The sequence below is a fragment of the Pituophis catenifer genome, unplaced genomic scaffold, assembly GCF_029215685.1.
Source record: "Pituophis catenifer annectens isolate HBS135680 unplaced genomic scaffold, rPitCat1.0.hap2 SCAF_1, whole genome shotgun sequence".
Classification (NCBI taxonomy): domain Eukaryota; kingdom Metazoa; phylum Chordata; class Lepidosauria; order Squamata; family Colubridae; genus Pituophis; species Pituophis catenifer.
This window is the reverse complement of record NW_027256881.1, coordinates 296693070-296711758: the sequence shown is the minus strand read 5'-3', so window position 1 is coordinate 296711758 and position 18689 is coordinate 296693070. Positions and strand designations below refer to the sequence as shown.

The 18689-nt window shown below is 34.8% G+C and overlaps 1 protein-coding gene across 1 annotated transcript in view; it reads right to left on the bottom strand.

Annotated features, from left to right (window-relative positions):
- Positions 1–12311, bottom strand: part of MIA2 (MIA SH3 domain ER export factor 2) — a 54719-nt gene extending 42408 nt beyond the window's left edge. Inside the window, exons 1-5 of the mRNA XM_070940631.1 lie at positions 12197–12311; positions 10527–10660; positions 7366–7452; positions 5247–6348; positions 2707–3948 (exon numbers count right to left, since the gene is read on the bottom strand). Of these exons, the coding sequence (XP_070796732.1) occupies positions 2707–3948; positions 5247–6348; positions 7366–7452; positions 10527–10660; positions 12197–12311 (2680 nt within the window). The remainder of the gene's footprint in view (positions 1–2706; positions 3949–5246; positions 6349–7365; positions 7453–10526; positions 10661–12196) is intronic.
- Between the last annotated feature and the right edge of the window lie 6378 nt (positions 12312–18689).

The following is an 18689-nucleotide window of genomic DNA, read 5'->3' as shown; positions in this document are numbered from 1 at the left end:
AGAAGGTCCTAAAAATCAGGATAAATTTTTTGAGTATAATGATAACTATTATTTATCAGGCTTATGAATATGAAATAATATGCCTTATAAAAAAGGGAAAAAAAGAAAATTAAAATAAGGATTTTCAGAATTGTGGGAATGATTCTACAGCATTCCATTTGAATTGTTCACATTTGGAAGTTTTTATCTTCTGTTCATTATGATGACAGGAAATATATTAGAATCCTGATTTCCAGACTGATGCAGAAGAATTAAATGTAGTGTTCTTTTCTAATATATATAAATAATTAAAATCCATATGATTAAGAACTACAATGCATGTAATAGTCCAAGTTACATATAAATAATACATGTGCTGAAATTATGCTTACATTGTGGAAATATTGCACTTTTTCTAATAATTGAAAACATCAATTCGTTTATTTTAAATCATGTTGCTTTGTCCAAAATAATACTACACTTAGGAGTAGGGCAGGGGTGTCAAACTCGATTTCATTGAGTGCTGCATCAGGGTTGTGTTTGATCTTGGGGGCCCAGCTGGACGTGGCCGGGATAAGCGTGGCCAGGGTGGCCATGGCCAGCTCGATGTCACTTGTGTCAGGGGCACTTGTGGTGGCTAAGTGCTAAGGCAGGACTTTCCTCAGACCCTCATCCACTCTCATTATAATCTCCTTCCTTCCTTCCTTCCTTCCTTCCTTCCTTCCTTCCTTCCTTCCTTCCTTCCCTTCCCTTCCCTTCCCTTCCCTTCCCTTTCCTTTTCCTTCCCTCTTCATTCTCCTTTCTTCCTTCCCCTCTTTCTTTCTTTTTCCTTCCTAGCTATCTTCCCATCTTTCCTTTTTTTTCTTTATCTTTTATCTTTCCCTTTTTCCTTTCCTGTGCCTTCTTGCATGCTCAAATGCAAAAGGGGAAACAATTCTCCTTTTGTTTTTAGTTAGTTTTGCTAGCCCTCTGCCAGCAAAAACGGGGCCCAGGGGGATGCACATGGCCCTCACTGGCTCCATTTTGGCTGACAGAGGCACCATAGGCTGGTCCTTTGCTGTTTCCAGGGTGGCCCTATGGGCGAGATCTAAGCACCCCAAGGGCAGGATTCGGCCCAGAGGCCTTGAGTTTGACACCCCTGGAGGAGGGTACTATCTTGAAGTTCTGCCAATGTAAAAGAGACATCAATTTTTTGTTGTATTATGCCTTAAAAAAATAAAGGCTCTTTGCTTTGCTTAAAAGCAAAAATTTTCAGGAATTTTTGATTTATCTATTTTTATTACCAAAACAGTGGCCTAATACCTGATTCTGTCTTTTGGCTTCCACAGTTGTTTCTGCTATCCCATATAAGACCTTGGATTTCTGGCAGTAAATGCATTTTGGTCTTCATACACTTCCCGTGTCCAATATTTAATTTATGTTGATGTTCCACCAAAGTTGTTGCTTGTTTTCTTTTCTTGTAAATATATTCACATGGAGAAATGGAGATGTTGTACTGAAGCTTTTCAAACTCTTGCTCTAGTTGCTGCAATTCATCTACACAAATATTTGCTTGAAAAATCTTTCTTGATTCCTCAGCTAGCTTTAAAGTAAATTCCTGGACCCTTAAGGAGGAACTGGCATCTTTCCAATCTAAGCCTATATTTGTTATCAATTTACAATTTTGAATTGCATTCTGGAAAACAGACTCTCTTTCCAGAATTTGGAGTCTGTCAGTGTTTCGGTTATCATTTTCTGAGTCTGCAGTAACAGATTTTTTCCATTGCATTACTTTATTAAAATAACAAAAAGCATTCACATCCTGACATTCATATTTTGTTTGTTCATGGGCATGTTTAGCTTTATGTCTCTCTGCTTTAAAATTTTTATTAATTTTATGTTTTGTGAAATCATTATCATTAGTTTTTTTAAATATCTTTCCAAAATAATATGCAGTTTTATCAAAAATATTGCTTATAACACTTTGCCCTACATTTCTCCCATTTTTGTTCCTGTGCAGTATGTTTTTCTCACTTTTCTTATCTTCCTGACCCTTTTCTGGCTTAACTTTTTCATGCCCATAAATAAATAGTTTATCTACATAGTTTAAGTTTTTAAAACAAACTGTCTTGTCTTGTGTAAACATTTCATTGTCAGGATCAACAACTAAATGGTGTGTGTTTAAATTACCTTTTGTGTACCTAGGAGTACGATCCATAATATGATTTATAGACTCAAGATGATTGGAGAGCTCATCTGAGGAAAATTTGCTAGGATTAATACTAAGATCTGATTTGGAATCTTCCCTCTGAATGTCTAAACGTTGCACTAGATCTTCACTGGCAAAAGTGTCTATTAGACCATGCTTTTTAAGAAGTAAATTATTATAGTCAATGTTTAAACTGTGTTTAGTTTTCTTCTGAGATACTACTGGTACAGATGACATTAGTGGTACTGTTTCTTGTTGAAATTCAGGTTCAGTATCTCCAATATTTAAAATGCCATCTTTTTTCTTACGTTGAGTTAAAATTTTAAACTCCTCGTTTTCTAAATTAGGTGTTAAATATGTTTTTGTGGTATATTCTACCTGATTTATATGCTTTCTATCAGGCCTTATACCTGTTATAATGCTTTTCTCCCTATCTGATTGATCAACATGAGAAGCTAAAATCTTTTGTTCGCTTTTTAATTCTTTTTTACCTTCTTTTGAATATATTAGACTTTCATACATGTGTAGTAAATGCATGCTTTTCTTAGAAAAAGTATGAGAATCAGGATAATGTGAGATAGTTTGTTCTTGAGGAGCATAATTTTCAATAGTTTTTGGTACTGAAGAAACATCACAACTTTGAGCACTATCATAATAGTCTTCTATTCTTTCTGAACTGTTTACCTCATTGCTTCTTTCACCTATCTGCATTTGTGGATCCTGAAAGTATTTCTTTTCCATACTGTGAGTGACAAAATTCAAATTATGTTTGACAAGTCCATAAAATTCTTTTTCACATGGAAGCAGTTCTTGACCTGTAATGAATGGAGATAGCCTGTGCTGTTTTAAGTTATTTGGATACTTTTCAGTTGTTTGCATCCTTTTACTTTCTTGTTGACTGTCAATAGTCAATTGCAAAATTTGTTTTGGTACATTAATTTCTACTTTTGCTCTTTTTTGAGAAAACTGATTCATACTTTCTTTAGTTATGCTTTTGTTCTGCAAACAGTCTTCATTATAATTTACGGGGAAAAATTTCATAGTACCAGGTAACATGCTTGCTACATTCTTCACCTCAACAAATTCATTTTCTTTATGAGAAACTATAACATCTTCTTGTATATCATATTTTTGTGAATACAAACAAACCAATGGTTCTGAAATCTCAGTTTTCTTCATAACATCAGTGTAACATATGACAGGTGTACTTTCATCCAAACCTTTTAGGTTTAAATGTTTAAATTTGTTTATGTATTGTTTTCTAGATGAAGAAACTCTCTTCACATATTTATACTGTTTTGTTGATCTTTGCAGACTAAGCTGTAATTCTGAGGTTTTGTGTGGTTTGTCGAAGTTTTTGTCACATGTTTTTTTATCCTGGAATAAAGGTTCTATTATATATTCTGAAAAATGTTTTTCAGATGAAGGAAAAATTGTTTCTGATAATAACCTAGCTTCTTTTGTTACATTTGTATGGCCTGCATTGTTTTGCATTGTTGATGAAAGTAAAAAAATATCTTTGTTAAAAATATTTTCCTTCAGATTTGCTGTTTTCTGATGTAACATATTTTTCTTTTCTAATTCTTTGTTTTTCTGTAGTGATTCAACACTATTTTTAGATTGGCTATTTTTAACCTTGGTTCTTTTAATTTCTTGTAAAGAATTTATGGTTTTGTCTGGAAAGTTCTGAAAACTAAAGAGATCTTTATAATGGCTAAAAGAAGAAATGCACTGGAGCTCTTCAGCTTCACTGTACTGTATTTCAGAACGTATGACTGAATCTGGAGAAAAACAAATAGAAAATGGAGACTGAGCTAACTTCCTTGCATCCTAAGTAACTCCTTGCTTTTCTTTTTCATTATGAACATAGCTTGCTTTAATATCTGCAGCATCATTGGAGTAGTTTTCATTAAAATCTTCATTACAATACTCTTCATTAGTATTTTTGGCTTTTTGCTCTCTATTTCTCTCTTTAATTCCTCCCTTTTCTATTATAAGTCTTCTTTCTAATAAAGTTTCTTTTCTTCCCCCTGTTATAACTGATTCCCTACTGTCTAAAACAGCAATAAACATTTCATTGCCATCTGGAATATCCTTGCACTGTGAAAAATTCCTTAAGGGTTCATCTAGCAGCTAGATGAACCCTTAAGGAATTTTTCACAGTGCAAGAGCTATATTCTAGCTCTTCAAAAAACAATTTTCATGCATTTCAAGACTAATTTTAATTTTTTCTTGCATACTTCTAGACATTCTTTCTACAGATTTCTGACACCTACAAAAGTGAATTTTCTACTTGTTCTATTTTATCTCATTTAGCTTTTTTTTTCTCAGCATTCTTTTTTGTTTCATAGCTTGTTGCTCTGGGAGTGAATTAGCAACATTTTCTACCTCTAGATGAGACAGTTTATTGAATTCTAGAATGTGAATAATCATCTTTTCTGGATTAAAGTGTTTCTATATTTCCAAATTTCCTTTTCTGATCCTGACCCTTTTAATAATTAGTTATTTATATACATTGATAGGAAAGACAATATTTTAACTTAGAATTTGCCAGCAGCGAGTGTGGTTTATTAACTTCTACTAATTCACCATTTTCAATGGTTTCTATATATTTTTTCACTAGCTTTTGCTGCTAAAGAAGACAAGAGAAAGTTTTCCTGAGAAGTATCAGTATTCTGATTTTCTAATTTTTGACAATATTCTGATTTAGTAGGAATTGTTTTTTATTTTTTTTTATCTGTAGAAAATGCTGCTTCACTGCTTTTAGGTTGTCAGTTGTATTCATTAGATTTTAGATCTATTTCCGAAGTGTCTGCATTTTCTTTAGCTCTGACATACTGAAAATCTAGTACATTTGTAAAATAGCTAACGGAGTAGAAAAACTGGAGCTTTTTAGAGCCATTTTAATTTTCTTCTCCTGAAGTTTGGGTATTTAATGGAACAAAATTATCTATACTGTGAGAAGATTGAAGCTACTCTACAACTGAGCTCTGAATAGCTGGAGACTCATGTCCTAGCCGATTAACTGATATGGCCTTATTAACTTCAATTATATTATTATATACACTTTCATACAAACCTGACTGGCTTTTTGTTCTTTCTGAATTCGGAGTATTTTCGTTGATTTGGTTCCCTGATACTGAATCTTGTTCTGTACTGGAAGATTTTAGATTTTCAGCAAGTTCAGTGGAAAAAGCAGCAGCTTCCGTATTCATGAAATCAGGACATTCATTCCCTAAAGGAACTTCAGGATCTGTAATATCTGGGCTGGTCATTTCTTCATGATATTTTTCTTTCTCTTCATCTACTACCGATTCAAGTGTTTGCTCTATGTTCTTTTTAACATATTTGCTTTGTTCTTCATAGAGCATTTGCTCTACTGCTGCTTCTCTCAAACCATCCTCCAATGGGACCAATTTTATATTAGAAGGCAGTGGGTCTTCATTTTGATCTATTTTTCCATTTGCAAGCTGTTCTTTGTCTTTTTGAGCGTACCCAAAAGTTAAAATATCATTTAACTTCAGACCAAACCAGTTTGATTCAGACAGTTCATTATCACTATGTTTCTCTATTCTTGCTTTGGAAGCTGCTGTTCTGCCATGGTGGCCACTGTTAGAAGCAGTGTTGGAACTGCTATGGAGATCTAGATCACCATCTTTGTACAGCAGATCATGTCCTGATTTTTCATTTCCAAAATGAAGCAAATCTGTCAAACTGCTCTGAAACGAGCTACGTGGCTCCATTTTACTCTCTTTGGGTTGTTCTTGAATATCAGCATTGCCAGCTATTGCTATTTTTCTATGCCTAAATGTAATTTGTTCTGAAATCTCTGAGGATTTTCCAAAAGCCTCCTTATGTTCTTCCCCTCCCAAACCAAGCCAACCTGTAATACCAAAAACAGTCCAAATTGACTGAGTTGGGACTGGATTCAGAGCCTGACCGATTGGGTCTTCTTGCTGGCTAGAGTCATCTTGATCAGTCTTGCTGTGACTGCTATATTCTTTTGGGATAGAAGTATCTGGGAGCTTCATTATTTCATCTTCAGGCATGTTAAAGTCTGAGTCTTTACCATCAGTGTAAAGAGATACATCATGCTCATTTTCTTCAGCAGGACGATTAAATATGCTGTCTTCATTTTCAAAAACATATTCTTCACCATCAAGACAAAGGAAATCAGTTTCCTAAAAAAATAAATGTAAAATGAATACATTATTTTTTGACTTATTTAAAACATTTATTATTTACCTAGCTTTCCTCACCTATTAAAAAAAGCATTTGAAACCCCTTTGAGAAGACCCCTTTGTACATTATCAACTCTCTCTCTCTCTCTATATATATATATATATATATAATATAAATATCAATATATAAATATAGATAGCAGGAATATTCTCCTATAACTATGTATCATTATTAATAGAGCATAAAAAAGTGATGTGGGAAGGAGCTCTGTCACTGCAATGAGTAACTTCAGCCTGAGCTCTTAAATGTTTTCCAGTCCTTTTTGAAATGGTTTAGTGTTGTTCTAGAATAATGTTGCTTTCCAGAATAGTGCTATTCTAGAACAACACAAAACCTTGCTATTAGCTGATGAGTTCCCTTTGATCACACTCATTCAAAATCTTTCTGCAAAACCTGAGCAAGTTTTGACAGTTAAACTTAATAGTTTAATAATCTATTAGAACCTGCCTTCCCCTCCTCCCTATCCCTTATTAAGGCAGCTGATGATGTTTGGTGGAAGGGGAAACGAAGCTAGCACTATCCACAATTGTTTTCCTGAGTTATCCCATATGCATTTTGTGAGAACAGCATGAGAGCTATTAAATATTGAATCATCCGCCTTCAATATGCATCATCCATAAGTGTGACCAAAGTGTCTTTCTCCCATAGCCAAGCCTGAATCCTGCCTGAAAGGGGTGCAGGAAATCCATTTCATCGAAGTCTCCCTGGAACTGTCAAACAACCACTTTTTCTATTACTTTCTCTAAAGAGGGAAGATGGGAGACTGGATGCAAATTGTCCAGACAGGTTGGGTCAAGCGAGGGTTTTTCCTCTTCAGTCAATGTGGCCGAGGCAAGCCAAAAGATTGGACACCTATGATTTATATGAACAAACCAATACACCAAATTATCTCCTGAGTTTCCTTTGAAATAATACCACTAGAGAATTTGAAATGTTCATGAAGCATTTTAATTTACCTTTGTGGGCACTTCTATTTCTTCTGTAACAAATGCTTCTTCTGTTTGGACAGCATCCATTGGGAAGTAACCAAAATCTTTGCCTTTCTATAGTAAAAGGGAAAAATGGCATTTATGAACACACTGTGATTTCTACTTAAAATATTAATGAAACAAAAATTATAAGAAGAATTTGCTTCCTCCTGTTTTTTTTAATAGTAGAGAAATGTTTGTTTTTAGTTTACATGCCATGGGATATTATCAATAGTGGTCTTGCTATTTTATCATCAGTACTTTTTCTTCAAATTATGTCAATAGGTCTCAGTTTCAGTTTAGAAGGAAATAGTTTTACCATACCATCAAACTGATAACAATTCCGTTTAAATTAAGGAGAAATAAGGATGTGAACTATGGGCTAAAAAAGGAAGCAGAATTGTATAGGTTAGTGGTTCTCAACCTGTGATCCGCAGACCCCAAGGGGGCTGCAATGTTGTCACAGGTGGGGGGCAGTCTTTGAAGGCTTGAAGAAATGTTATGATTTTAATCTTGAATTAAGTCTTGGGGGGTCCCCAGCCACAAAATGTACTTAAAGGAAGTCCATAGTGAAGAAAAGGTTGAAAACCACTGGTATAGGTTAATAGTGAGGATCTACTCTAAACTCTCTAACATAATTAACAGAAAAAATGGCAATAATTGAAAGCATTCAAAAAGATACTAATCACTATATTGATATCAAAAAGTATCACTATTAACACTGTTAAATCAGATATTATAAGCTGTGCAGTACAGTAGCATTTTGATCCACCAGATCAAGAGATATCATTCTATCAATGATAGAATGCTATGCCTGTTGATCTAATATTTTGCAATTAGATTGTTTACATCTGTTTGTTGAACCATTATGTTGCTTTTGGTTATAACTGCTAGAGTAAGATGGAAGTAACTTCCCAGTACATCTGGATGATACTAGTAGTTTTAGCATGGTATGTTAGTCCATGTTAATTAACCTCTGTGGTTAAGAGGCCACTGGTAAGCAACAACAGAGGCATCCTCAGAGCAGGAACAATTTATGAAACCATAAGCTTCTCATTTATACATGCACAATAATGTTACATTAAACATACAAAGGGGACACAGTTTGTGTGGTAATAATGCAATGCTACCTTCCTTATTTTGACAAAAGTATCAGATGTTTTGAACTCTGAAGGTAAATCAGACCCTTTGTTGCTTTCCAAAGGATGCCCAGCTGCAGTTGTGCGCATAAGCAAAAGGAATGTTCAATGATCTTAAAATTCCAAATGCAGAAATATTTTCTGCAGAAAATATTGGACATCCCTGACAGAGAGATACTTCTATGCTGCTTCTATGGATCAATTAGAATGTTAGGCGCAGTACATACATAACAGTAGAATAATTCTGTCTCTGGCTGCATGGAAAGATCTCAGAAATCTAACTTTTCAGCAAAACAATTTTACTCAGAAGAAATCCACTATAATCAGTAGGATTAACTGCTACTAAAGGTGTAGGATTGAAGTTTAATTTAAACACAGCCAAAACCTGGTATCTTCCTGAAAACATTTCAAACTAATTATAAACTCGGCATTAAATATTTCAGCTTTTATAAGAAGAGGTTACCCAAGTTCAGAGCTCTAGAGACAGCCTTAATAATTGGTGATGTGGGAGGGGAGCTTAACTCATCCTTTAAAGATAAAGGAAAACTAGGAATCTCAGAAGATGGCAGCTCCTGGCTGATCTCTAAATTTAGAAGCTAATTAGGCTTAGTTAGTACTTGGATGGAAACCAAGGAATACAAAAGAAAAGTAAAAAAATATTTTGTAAGAAGGCAATTGCAAACTATTTTGTCAAGACAACTGCATGGTTATACTCAGGTATTTACCAGCAGCAAAGATCAAAAGGGGTCTCTACCCCCCTTTTTTAGTTTACTGAATGTCCCTCCACCCAAATCAAGGACATAGTCCTTCTCCAACTACCAGGTAATAAACAAATAATAAATTCAAAGACTTTTCTTGGTAGGCAATTGAGTATGAACTGAGTCAGGTAGAACTTTCATTCTACCTATAGACAGAGCCTCCTCTGTTTTGAATTGAGCTCAAAATGCTATAATTAAAAAACTTTATTTCAAAAAGAACTACTTTTTAAGCAGTTGGTTACTTATATAGAGTTTATATAGAGTTTTGTGTGCTTGCTGCAAATAATTATTTGTAGCAATATTTTTTAAAGTGTTACATCAAAGTATATTTTGTCTAGGACCTAAAATATATTGGAATTTCTGTTAGTGACCCTAAAATAAAAATTATGCCTGAAAGAAATAGGGACTTTAGTTTATGTGTTTTCTCCAACTTTTAAATCTTTGAGATTCCTGGGGACACAGCCTACTTTATTTCTGTGTCCTACATCAGTCTGGTTCTTTCTTCATTGTTTTTGATTACTGAAGTCAATGGCCCAGGAAACAGAAATATTCAGCAAAACCAAAAATATATTATTGATTAGTTTATAACTTTAAATGAAAAGTATTGCTCCATCTAGTCATTTAAAACATTCACTCAATTTTGAAAATCCTTTCTCCTGTCTGCAAGATGATAAAAGGTGTAGCTCTTTTAATTGTTTTTAATTTGTTTTTTTTAAAAAGGGGGTTTTAATTAATATGGGCCAATTTTGTTTAATATACTTTTAAATTGTTTTAAATTTTATATTTTTATGTTTTTATTTTTGGCTGTACACCGCCCTGAGTCCTTTGGGAGAAGGGCGGTATATAAATTTAAATAATAAATAAATAAATAAATAAATAATGAGGCAATTCTTCCCTCCGCCCTAACTTTCTTAAAACCCTTAAAGCAGGGGCAAAATCCAGCAGGTTCTGACAGGTTCTGGAGAACTGGTAGCGGAAATTTTGAGTAGTTCAGAGAACCAGCAAATACCATCTCTGGCTGGCCCCAGAGTGTCGTGGGAATGGAGATTTTGCAATATTCTTCCCCCAGGAGTGGGGAGGGAATGTGGATTTTGCAGTATCCTTCCCCTGCCACAGCCACCAAGCCATGCCCACCAAACCATGCCCACAGAACCAGTAGTAAAAAAAATTGGATTTCACCACTGCCTTAAAGTTGCAGTCATATTATAAATAAAACTAGCCATTCTCAGGCAAATTGCTGACTAATACTTACACTTCCTGCCCACAAATCTTCCCTTTCTCTTGAAAGTTTGAAGTATACCATTATTTCTTCCCCATTTTTGAAGCTCAGGTAGCGGCAGTCAGGTCCAGTGTAGTCTTTAATGGCTAACACTCTGCTCATAGTTGCTGGGTAACAATTAAAAACAGAGGCAATATTTTAAAGACCTTTCTCATGTTATATAACAAACACAGAACCAAGCATTTATCCATAACATGCAGCAATCAATACAGTAACTCTTTAAATCAGATGTGTTTCTTCTCAGAATTGCGAAAAGCATTGGGACCTTGGGAAAAGATGCAGCTGCTTTAAGGTGCTGTTTGCATGGGTGCTGAAACACAAACACGTTCTCCTTATATGTGACAGATGATCATGGTTTAATTTTTAATCCTAAATTATCCACACTTGTCCTGTTACCAGAAACGAACAATCATAGAGTCACTGGGAATGAGTTGGGCAGCCATATAAATTTTCTTAATAAGTAAATCGGAGTTTTTCTTACTTAGTAATTACTCTATCTATTTTGCTAACAGGACTGTAGATATTATTTGACAAGATACTTTACTCTCCCAAAATTATTTTATCACTTACTACTATACAGAAGTGAATATAAAAAGTCTATACACCCCTGTTAAAATGCAAGGTTTTTGAATTGTAAAAAAAAATAAAAAATCAAACCAAGATCAATCATGTCAGAATTTTTTCCACCTTTAATATAATATATAAACTATACAATTCAACTGAAAAACAAACTGAAATCTTTCAGGGGAAAATAACAAAATACTTACAATAATGTGATTGCATAAATGTGCACACCCTTAAATTAATACTTGGTTGAAGCGCCTTTTGATTTTATGACCGCATTGTACAGCTTATATTCATTAATAAGGCTGTGTATGTAGACCTTTTACATTCACTATTTCCAAGTATGCACAGTTGATTTAACAGGGTTTACTTCTTGCAAACTAAGTAACTTGCATAAAAATGTTGGAGGACTTTTTAGTAATGTATTTACTCTTAACAGTTTTGACTGAAATACTAAAAAAGAAAGCGAGCCAAATATATTCTCCTTATATGCTCTATAAATTTACCAATAATTAATAGTCATTACATTATTAATTTCTTATTTAGTCGATAGAAGGATACAGTTAATGCTTTGTGTTCTGAGGTTCTACTTCTAAGGTCTTTTAACAGGTTTGCTATTGAAATTTATAAATTCAAATCTGTTAACAGTCATTTTTCAGGCTATGGAACTTGTTAAAAAAATTACAGAGCTCCATATCATGAAGCTAAGCTCCTGTGATAAAACAATTGGCTGAGCTTCTAATTTCTAATCTAATTATTGTTTTTGCCTTTAGTCTTTCCTGGAACTCCATCAAGTTCTCGTAAAACCATGAGGATGTGCTACAGTTTGAAAAGAGTTACATTATTTATAATCTCAGCAAATGACTTCTCTTTTTTAAAAAAAACCTCATGTTAGAAAATGATTAATTAATTTTTCATAAAGTGGACATATTGATAGTACTTTCCTTATAATTTCAAATTAGTGGTTAAACTTTTCAAATTAACCTCCCAAAGTTTTTCAAATAAATATATTGATAGAGTTTTGCAGTATTACTACACTGTTGAATAGACTTAGTTAAAGCAAAGATCTTTGTACTTACTTTCACATTCTGAATCTCCACACTTCTTCTGTGCTGAAAGCACCTTAGTACTCTTTGTGTTTGTTGACAATGAAAGAATTAATAGTGTAAGACTGATGTCTAAAATCTTCAACATTCTTAAAAATGTTATTCCTGAAAGAATGTTTAAAAATTAGAGTCTCATGAGCAGAATAGTTTTTCAATTCCTTTAGTTAATAAGCTTTTAAAGATAAAAAGAACTCGTCAATTCATTTTCCTCTGTTCTTTAGACTCTGCTTTAGACTCTGCTCCCTTTCAACAGTGTTTTGAGTCAGCTGTCCTGCTTTAATAATTAACCACATTCAATACATGGATTACGGTTTTAAAATAAAAAGTTATTCCCAAAAGTTATTTTAATTAGAAAATCCTGCTTTACCTGTATACTAATCTGAAAATGCAAATTGTTTGTGTGACTTGTGCATTATAGGAAGAAATGTTTCTAATAAGATTAATATATGATTTTTTTTCAAAATTGTGGTTTGAGTTCTGTAGTTGTTTGAATCCCTTACTTTCAAGCCCTATGACTGAATTTATGTTTTTGTTTTAGAGCATGACCCTGGACCTGGGCAAATTCACTTGGACATTATTCCACTTTGGTGGTTATTTCTGTCAATTAAGCGTGAATAATAGGACTGTAGTTTCAGTTTAGTACAGGAGTCAGTTCACTGAGTTGTTTCTTTTGTTTGTTGATTATACTACCAAGACCTAAGCATGCATCTGCATGCATACAGTATGTACACAAACATACCTACACACATGTATATATTTTTAACTGATAGAGAACAGCCATACTTCCCAATTGAAATAAACTAGAAAATCAGACCATATATTTAAAAATACTTGGCTTCAATTTGATGTGAACGAAATTGCAATTGCAACCAATGGAACAGCTTGCCTTCAGAAGTTGTGGGAGCTTCATCACTGGAAGCTTTCAAGAAGAGACTGGACTGCCATCTGTAAAAAATGGTGTAGAGTCTGCTTGGGTGGGGGGGTTGGACTAGAAGACCTCCAAAGTCCCTTCCAACTGTGTTATTCTGTTACTAAACATTTTAAAGCAGTTGTTTTCTTTTTCCATTGTTTACCTACACCCAATTTATCCAGCCAACAACCAAACACTGCCAGACATTAGACATAATATCTTTATTGATCCCAAGGAATTTTTTATTTTTTATTTTAAATTTCTAGACTGTTCAACTCCAAAATGATTCATGCAATTAGAAAGCACCACCACCCTTTATAGAAAAAGAAAAAAAAAACTCACCCGAGAACAGATTTAAAAAACACTCTTCCTTATCATTCCTAACCTAACACACATATATATATTTACAGAGAGTTCATTGGTTAAATAACTGAAGAACATTTAGACAGAAAATGATGCCACTGTTTTCCATTTCAATGCTTTATTCCCATCTTGGTTAACTCCAGTTGCAAATCTTTTTCCCAGAACATGTTGAGATTAGATTACGTGTTTGTTCCATAAAAGTATAGTAAACTTTTGAAAGAAGGCTTTTAGATGCATCTAGAATATTCAGTTATCAGTGATTCAAAAATTTAAATAGGATTCAGGATTGATTTGCTTGGTTTTTATTTTTTGATTAAAGAATTTGTACTGCAAATAAAAGAGCAAGGAACAATCTAAGGAAGCTAATTGGTGAGTTACAAAGTTTAATAAAATTCTGACCTGTTTTTTCACTCTTATCTGGTTCCTGTCTATTCTTCAACTGTCTTTCAATAGTACTCAACTGCCTTTCTCCAAGGTTCCATTGTTTTCCTATTTAAATCTACCCTTTCATTAGTCAATACAGAAGTTCCAAGTGAGATTGTACAGCAGGGCATTATATTAACCGATTCACCAAATAATGAAAGAAACAAAAAGCTTTGAAGATTATATTGAAGTTTCAGGTTCAAACAAATCTTAACAAATTAATTTTCATTTCCTTCTTTGATAAAGTTTATAGCTTCATAGATCATTTTGTAGACATCATGTATCTGGACCTCAGCAAAATCTTTACACCTTTCAGGATGCTCATCCTGAAATGGTATTTTTATTTATTTTTATTGCACTTTTTTTTTGATAGATAACTGAAGGTGGCGAATATGTCTAATACTCCTGTCTTCTTCTGTTTTCCCCACAGCAACCCTGTGAAGTGAGTTGGGCTGAGAGAGAATGACTGACCCAAGGTCAGCAGCTGATTTTCATGCCTAAAGTGGGATTAGAACTCACAGTCTCCTGATTTCTAGTCTGGTGTCTTAATCACTAAACTATATGAAACTTTTAGAAGAACTTCCAGTTGGTGGAATGATTGCACTCCAAAAGTGCTAGTGTCAGGGTTCCAAGTAATACATCCCATTCAATAAGAACTCCGAGGCAGGCAATTTCCTCAAAAAACATTTTATTGGGACATATCAAATTGGCATGTTCCTGGTGAAAAAACAGCTCTAAATTCCCATTGATTTTTCACCCAATTAAAAGTGAAACTTTGTCACTTCCCCCCCAAGTCTCCAGTCACATGGTCCAATCAGCATACAGTCCCAGTTGCTAAGTGACCATAGTCTCCACCTTTCAAACACCTGCACCAACGTCCTTGATTCCCATGGGAAATAATTTTATTTAGGGTACAATACCCCAGCTATCTCTACACCCCCTTCCCTGGCTCCTTCGCTCCAGGCTGTGTAAGCCCTGAAGCAATGAGGAAGAGAAACCTCCCTAGCGAAACTACAAAAAGGAAAATGGCCCCAGTTTGGTCAACTTCAGAGTTGATGGCTAGTTAATGGCTCAATTTCAGCTGAGAGGGAAATTCCGAGTGACGTGTCTCTGTGCTCTTCTGGGCCCTCTGCTGTTGAACATTTTATCAATGATTTAGATGACTGAACTCAGACAATATTTACAGAATTTAGAGGTGATAGACAACTCAGAGGAAATATCCAAAAAGATGTAAAGAGAATTGTTGCCAAATTGTTGCCGAGTTTGGCATGAAGCTTTGAGAACTTGATCCCTGAATTTGAGAGACATTTTTACCTTTGCAAAGATGCTTTTTGTCCACCTGAAAATATGAATCATGAAATAATTCAGGCAAATCAAAATACATTTATTGGGAAGGGTCCCCAAGTCTTTTTATAGGGTACCGAAACAATTGACATCAGAAAGCAAGTGATCAAACAGTAAAGGATATTGATTATATGTGAGGCTTAGCACACTGTTAGCTCATATTTACCACCTATTCTATAACTCTGGATTTGGTTTTTTTTTCTTGTGTGTAAAGCCTTACTTTTCTTATCACTGAATTGTGTATTGTTGAATAGGACCCAGTCTGTCTAATCCTGCTGGATTGTGAGCCTATCTTCTAAAGTGTTGTCTATTCCCCCAGATAGGTGTCATCTGAAAATTTGATGACTTCTTCTATCCCCTCCTCTAAATTGTTTATGAAGATGTTGAAGAGTACTGGGCCAAACTTGCATGCTTTCTTTCATATAAATGTAGTTCCATCGAGTACTACATTGTGTATGGTCGGTTAGTCAGCTATGAATCCATCTAGTGGTGATGCTAACCCACATTTTTCTATCTTACTATGAAATAGGTTGTGGTCTACTTTGTGAAATGCCTTACTGAAGTCTATACTATGACCGCAGCATTTTGCTGGTCCATTAATTTAGTGTCTTTGTCAAAGAACACAGTAAGATTTGTCTGGCATGATTTGTTTTTGACAAATCCATATAGGCTTTTAGTAATCAACAGAGGGATAGTATCAGGATCACAAGAAGTGTTAATACTGCTTTACACTGCTTTGGTAAGACCACACTTGGAATACTGTGTCCAGTTTTGGTCACCATGATACAAAAAAGATGTTGAAACTCTAGGAGTGTAGAGAAGAGCAACAAAGATGATTGGGAGGCTGGAGGTTTAAAATATGATGAACAGTGGGTATGTCTAGTCTAACAAAGAGAAGGATGGGGGGGGGAATATGATAGCAATCTTCCAGTACTTGAGGGGCTGTCACAGAGAAAAAGGGGTCAACCTATACTCCCAAGCACTGGAGAGCAGGACAAGGATAAGAAACTTATAATGGAGAGATCCAATCTAGAACTAAGAAGAAATTTCCTGATAGTGAGAACAATTAACTAGTGGAATGGCTTACCCCCAGAAGTTGTGGGTGCACCATACCTAGGTTTTTAAGACGAGATTGGACAGCAATTTGCCCAGAATGGTATAGGGTCTCCTGTTTGAGCAGGATGTTGGAGTAGAAGACCTCCAAGGTCCCTTGCAACTGTTACTCTGTTAAGTGGCAAATTTATGAATTACAATCTCCTTCGTTAAGTTTGAATCTCTTTTAAAACTTGCCAGTGTTTTCAAGGACTTACAGAATACCTTTTCTGCAATGTTTTTGTTGAAAAAGCAAGATCTCATATACCAGAAGAAATGGCCTTGGCTAAGAATAGAAAAATGTTTCTCTGAAGTTGAAAAAGATGCCTAGACTGCTATGTTAAAAGTGCTAATGCTGACTTTTAAAATGTTAATAATGAAGCCTGAAATTGCAGGCAACAATTCTCTCATTTGGTTCTCAAACTGTTTACCTTGCTGAACCAGTATTATATTTAGCAAGAAAATGAGTAGTTAGTATTTGAACTGTGGGTTGTGGAGCAGATTTTAAAAGTTGTTGCTGATTGGGTAGTACTGTATCTTTCTGAGAAAGTACTGTATTTTTCGGACTATAAAACACACTTTAGACTTCCGGGTTGGCTCCGCAGCGCCATTGACGGTCTTTTTAGACCGCCGCCCCCGTGATTCCGTTGAGCCGTTCTGACAGCGTTAATCAGCTGTCAAACGGCTTGAAAATCTCCCCTTCGGGAAAAGAAGGGGAGGAGAGCAGGTGGGTGAGGGTAGAGCTCCCCGAAAACCCCTGGATTAATTCCAGGGGTTAGGAGGGCGAGAGCTCCCCGTTCAGCCCACTGAAGCTCCGGATCCGGGGGGACTCTGTTTTTTTTTACAGAGCTAGGCGTTGCGTCCAATTTCTGCTGTCAAACAGAAGATTAAATGATTTCAAAAAAGCAGGCGGAACAGAAGCAGGAGGACAAGCTTTTTGCAAGTATAATACTTAACTCCGGGGATACAATGTTTCTAATTGGATTTTCTGAGCTGGAAGTTAAGATGGCGTTTCTTTGTTGCGATTTTAAAAGTGAAAGTTAGAAGGAAAGTCTTTGCTAATAGACTCGTGCTCAGAGACTGGCTTTAAGTTGCTGGAATAGATTTTGAAGAGCTGTTTGGGAAAAGATTATTTCGTTTGGTGATTTATAAAGAAATTGCTGAAAGCTGCTCAAAAGGATGGCTCTGACTTTATGATTTTATGGTTGTGGGAAGAAAGAAAATCTTTTTAAAATAAAATGGCTTCTAAGAAAGGAGATCTTGAAAGTGCTGGAAGCTATTTGGAGGTGTCAGAGACGAAACAGTTGTCTGATTTACAGAGTTATAAGGATTTTGATGCAGAATTTACAGAATTTATAAAAGAAGCCATGAATAATCATACTGCAACTATAAGTAATCAAATAGCAATTCTTAAAGGGATAACAACAGAAATGACTGAGGAGACAAAAACAACTGCGGAGCATGATGACAATTCAGGAGATATTCTGATTGCAGCAGAGAGGGTGGAAGAATCTTCTCAAGAATTTTCGAGCTTATTCTCTGCTCTTTTCGGAAAAATTGATAGAATCTTTCAAAATTATGACTTGGTTTGGAAAAAAGTAGTAAATGACCAGATTTTCGAAGTTTCAGAAGATGAAGGAGATTTGCCAGTGGCATTTATACATTTAATAGAAAAGAAACAACTGAACTTTTTTTCACAAACTTTTGACAAACTTTGGTTTTACAGACGAAGGAATGAACTGATTTATATAAGCATGAAGAGGCGATTTGGGGGCTCTAAATCAGAGGAAATTTTCTCAAAAAGGGGACAATCTTTGCAGTTACATCGACCTCAAATTAAAATGAAAAACCTCCTCAAAATAGAAGTAGGAGGGATGCAGAAAGATTGGAAAAAATATAAAAAGAAAGCAAGAATGGAAGATTGACCTTTTCTTTTGGCTTTGTAGTTGTTCTACTCATGGTTAAAAATGATTATGTTTTAGGTGTTATAACTACTGAGGGGGAAAAAGTATAAAGTTAAATATTGATTTTTAAATATGATGTATTAATGGTTGATTAATCCTTTTTGGTTTTCTAGTTTATGTATTAATGGTTAATTATGTTGATGATTATCTTTCAAAATTTTAAAAGTTGGAGGGAGGAATAATGAAGGGGGGAAATTTAGAAACTTAAAAAATGTAGAAATTTAATTAGTGAATACCTAAGGTTTATTTTTTGTTATGAGATTTCAAAATAAGAAAGCAAGAATGGAAGATTAACCTTTTCTTTTGGCTTTGCAGTTGTTCTACTCATGGTTAAAAATGATTATGTTTTAGGTGTTATAACTACTGAGGG